This window comes from Anarrhichthys ocellatus, unplaced genomic scaffold, assembly GCF_004355925.1.
Source record: "Anarrhichthys ocellatus isolate YVR2014 unplaced genomic scaffold, GSC_Weel_1.0 scaffold111, whole genome shotgun sequence".
Taxonomy (NCBI): Eukaryota; Metazoa; Chordata; class Actinopteri; order Perciformes; family Anarhichadidae; genus Anarrhichthys; species Anarrhichthys ocellatus.
In genome coordinates this window covers 645,559-648,982 of record NW_022280141.1, presented here as the reverse complement: position 1 = coordinate 648,982, position 3,424 = coordinate 645,559, and the positions used below count along the sequence as shown (strand labels likewise).

General features: G+C 49.1%; 1 protein-coding gene across 3 annotated transcripts in view; it reads right to left on the bottom strand.

The window, feature by feature from the left end:
- Positions 1-1,567: 1,567 nt before the first annotated feature.
- zgc:103759 (U8 snoRNA-decapping enzyme) overlaps positions 1,568-3,424 on the bottom strand; it is a 4,335-nt gene continuing 2,478 nt past the window's right edge. For all 3 annotated transcript variants that reach the window (XM_031876576.1, XM_031876578.1, XM_031876577.1), the window contains 2 exons: positions 2,063-2,306; positions 1,568-1,959 (listed from right to left, as the gene is read on the bottom strand). In XM_031876576.1, the coding sequence (XP_031732436.1) occupies positions 1,714-1,959; positions 2,063-2,306 (490 nt within the window). In that variant the 3' untranslated portion in view covers positions 1,568-1,713. The remainder of the gene's footprint in view (positions 1,960-2,062; positions 2,307-3,424) is intronic.

Here is a 3,424-nt window from a genome sequence, read left to right as displayed (position 1 = left end):
CCGTCTCTCTCTCTCTCTCTCTCTCTCTCTCTCCCTCTCTCTCTCTGTCACACACACATACAGACACGCGCACAGAGAGAGCAGTGTGTTTGAATCTGACAGATTTCTCTCAGCTCAGTACCCTCCCTCTCGCTCTCTCTCATTTCTCAGGCAAACACACACAAACACTCAAAAACAGCCCTCCCTCCCGTCTTTCTTCCCTCTCCTGCCAAATAGCCTCCCCTCTCTCTCTCTGTCTCTCTCTCTCGCTCTCTCCTCCCCTATCCCTCCCTCTCCGCCTCGTGGAGCAGCAGTGCGAGAGCCGCGGCCCAAGCCACGCCCCCCTGCTCTCCCCTCTCCTCGGGCGGCTATAAATACCGCTGCTGCTATGAATACACTGCCTTTTCTCCCTCAGCATCCCTCGCTCCTGCTCTCCCTACCTCGCTCCAGTCTTCCATCTCTCTCTCTCTCTCTCTCTCTCTCTCTCAATGTTTTTCTGATGACCTTGTATTCTTCGCCCCCTTTACAATACCATCACATGACAGCATCCTGCGAGGTGCAACCGTTGCCATGCATGCGCACACGCACACAGACCCGCATCTAAACACAACCATAGAAGTGTTTTTTCGTTGATAACCGGTCTCCTATCTGCTTCCTGTCTGTTGAGCCGGATGTGGTGCATCTTTTATTTTTTTTTACCTTTTGACAGCTGTGAAGAAAAACACACTGATCGAGAGACAGGCGTTCAGTCACTCCTTCACCAATGAATCCGACCTGCATCACTCATTCTATCAACACCTGCTGCTGCTGAGATGAATGACGGATGTACCTGTCCCTGTTAAGTCTATAACAAAGCTATTATATAATAATAAGCTGAATATTAGGTACATTCTGCATCCCATTTATCAGACACGGAGGGCTGATTTGTCACACTGAATGTAAGTGCAATGGATCAAATATAAACCCTGTGTTTTGCATGTATTATATGCAACATGTCGGGTTGATTCACCTGCAACAAGAACAAAAAACAGTGTATAGATTGTACATTGTACGCTAACAGTAGTTCTGATGAACATTAGGCAGCGTCGTGTCTCTGCTCTTTGCTCACTGCCAGGCTATATTGCCCGGGAATGAGGTTAGGAACATCTGGTGCAGGCGTGTATATGCACACCAAGGGTGCACTTAAAACGGAATCAAATCTTCGCCCACAGGCCGTATTGTATGTCACGGACGTAATTAATCCTCGGATTGCACGGGGCGCCGCCGCCAATATAGCTTCATAAATGGAACCGAGCAGCACAGAGACGGACCTCAAGCTGATTTAAAAGGAGCGCTGCCCTCTTTTGATCTTGGTTCTTGAGGACCACCATGAGATGCTCGTGCATTACCTACAAGGTAGCACAGTAACGCAATGTCTAATGGTTCTGCTCGCTTTTTATTGTTGCCTGCTGTTTTGCATCGAATTCCCTACTGGAATCATCAAAATGTAATTAAAGTGTTGATTAGGTTGTTATGGTTCCTTCCACCTCATTTCAGTTTTTTTTAGTTTTTTTTAAAAATCAGCAACAGGAATGAAAATGATGGTAAAAAAAGTTTTATTTGCATTAATGGTGGAGCAAACAGTTTGATGCGTGAGGCGGTTACGAGTCACCCAGTGTGTGTGGATTGTGATGTGCCAAACTGCGATCTGCGTGCTTGAGTGGATGTGCTGGTGGTGCACGTGCAGGTGGTGTTTCAAAGCAACTTCCTCTTCGCCTCCGCCGACGCGAGGGCGGCCCGCAGCTCCTCTGCGGCGCGCACCTGTATCGCCAGCGAGCACGCGATGGCCTCCCGCAGCTCCTCCGGGGCGATTAGGTGGAGGCGCAGCAAGGTGTCGGCCAGCTGGGAGCGGGCGTTGCCGACGAAGGAGTGCGAAAAGAACGGCGCGAGGCCTCCCCCGTCTTCCATGGTGTAGAGAGGGACTCGGACCATCCCTAGAACCTGCAGAGAGAGAGAGACAACAGGTGATGAGGAGCATGAGATCAGATTAATGGCTGCAATCGGTGATTCTAGAAGGAAAAGGACACGCACGCGCGCCCACTACCTCCTGTCCGTGATCCATTGCCGTGGTCACGGCGGCTCTCTCTAACTCCCTAATCTGCTCCTCCTCCATCTTCTTTGCGTAGAAGTGAGTGATGACACGGGGGGAGGAGGAGGAAGAGGAGGAAGCAGGGGCGTAGCACGAGTCCACGTGATCTTCCTCCAGTATAGGAAGAGCCATGCCCAGCTCCTCCGACAATTCCCTGGTGAGCCCCGCCTCCAGGGACTCCTCCGAAAGGTTGACGAACCTGCGGCGTGGGAGTGCGGGGTCAAAGGTCGGGATCAGAGATGAAAGTCGACAAATGATGTCAGCTGCATTGCTCCTCAGAGACTCCTCGGGCTGATTAAAAAGCTCATTCAATTTTAAAAACACAAAACGAGTTGGCTGAGGTGGTGCTGAACCTCGAGTCACGAGAACGACGCCACATCTCAACGGCGTCGTCAAGTTATTCTTTTGGGGGGGATTCTGTCAGAATTTCCCTCATGGGCTCGTGTATGAATGGCAGCCAGGGATCGACATTCAGGGAAATCTGTACTGGAAGACACTTTTGTGTGGAGCGAGCGAACGAATCACGACTCTGCTGGCAACATATTTTAATCCGCGACTTGTTTATGGTTTATTTGTGCCAATGCTTTCGTGGGTGACTTTGACTCGTCTCGCAAACTTGTAGAATACAGCTTACAGCACTTCTTGTTCTTGAAAATAATAAGAGAAGTCTTCCGCCGTGTACACATACCGACTCCAACCAACGCCGCCTGCAGTCCCCACAACCAGACGAACGAGGGAGCGGGCTCCATATCGCAGTCTTACCACAGCAACTTAATGAACTTAATGATACTATTCGGCTGCGTCCGAATAGTATTTTTGGCTTCGGAAGGTTCCTAACTGAGTGAAATAACCCAGAAGTACCTGAGTTGTAGCCAGGCGGCAACCTCCGGTTCTACCGAGTGAAGTCAATGCGGAAATGTCTTAAAACTTTCTCTCTACTGACCGGTTGCAAAAAGAAGTCTGATTGTATAGAAGTCTATGAAAAAATGACACTACTTCTCACTTGATTTATTAAGTCAGTAAACATTGTAAACATGAGTTTACAATGTTACTCTAGTTTCTTAGTCTTAAAAAGTAGGGTGTGAACCAGAGCCTTCAGTTATCAAGCTCCTCTTCTGTGGAACCAACTTACGGTTTCAGTCCGGGGGGCAGACACACTCACCACATTTAAGAGTAGGCTTAAAACTTTCCTTTTTGATAACGCTTGTAGTTTGGGCTGGCTCAGGTTTATAGTTAGGACTGGCTCGGGTTTATAGTTAGGACTGGCTCAGGTTTATAGTTAGGACTGGCTCGGGTTTATAGTTAGGACTGGCTCGG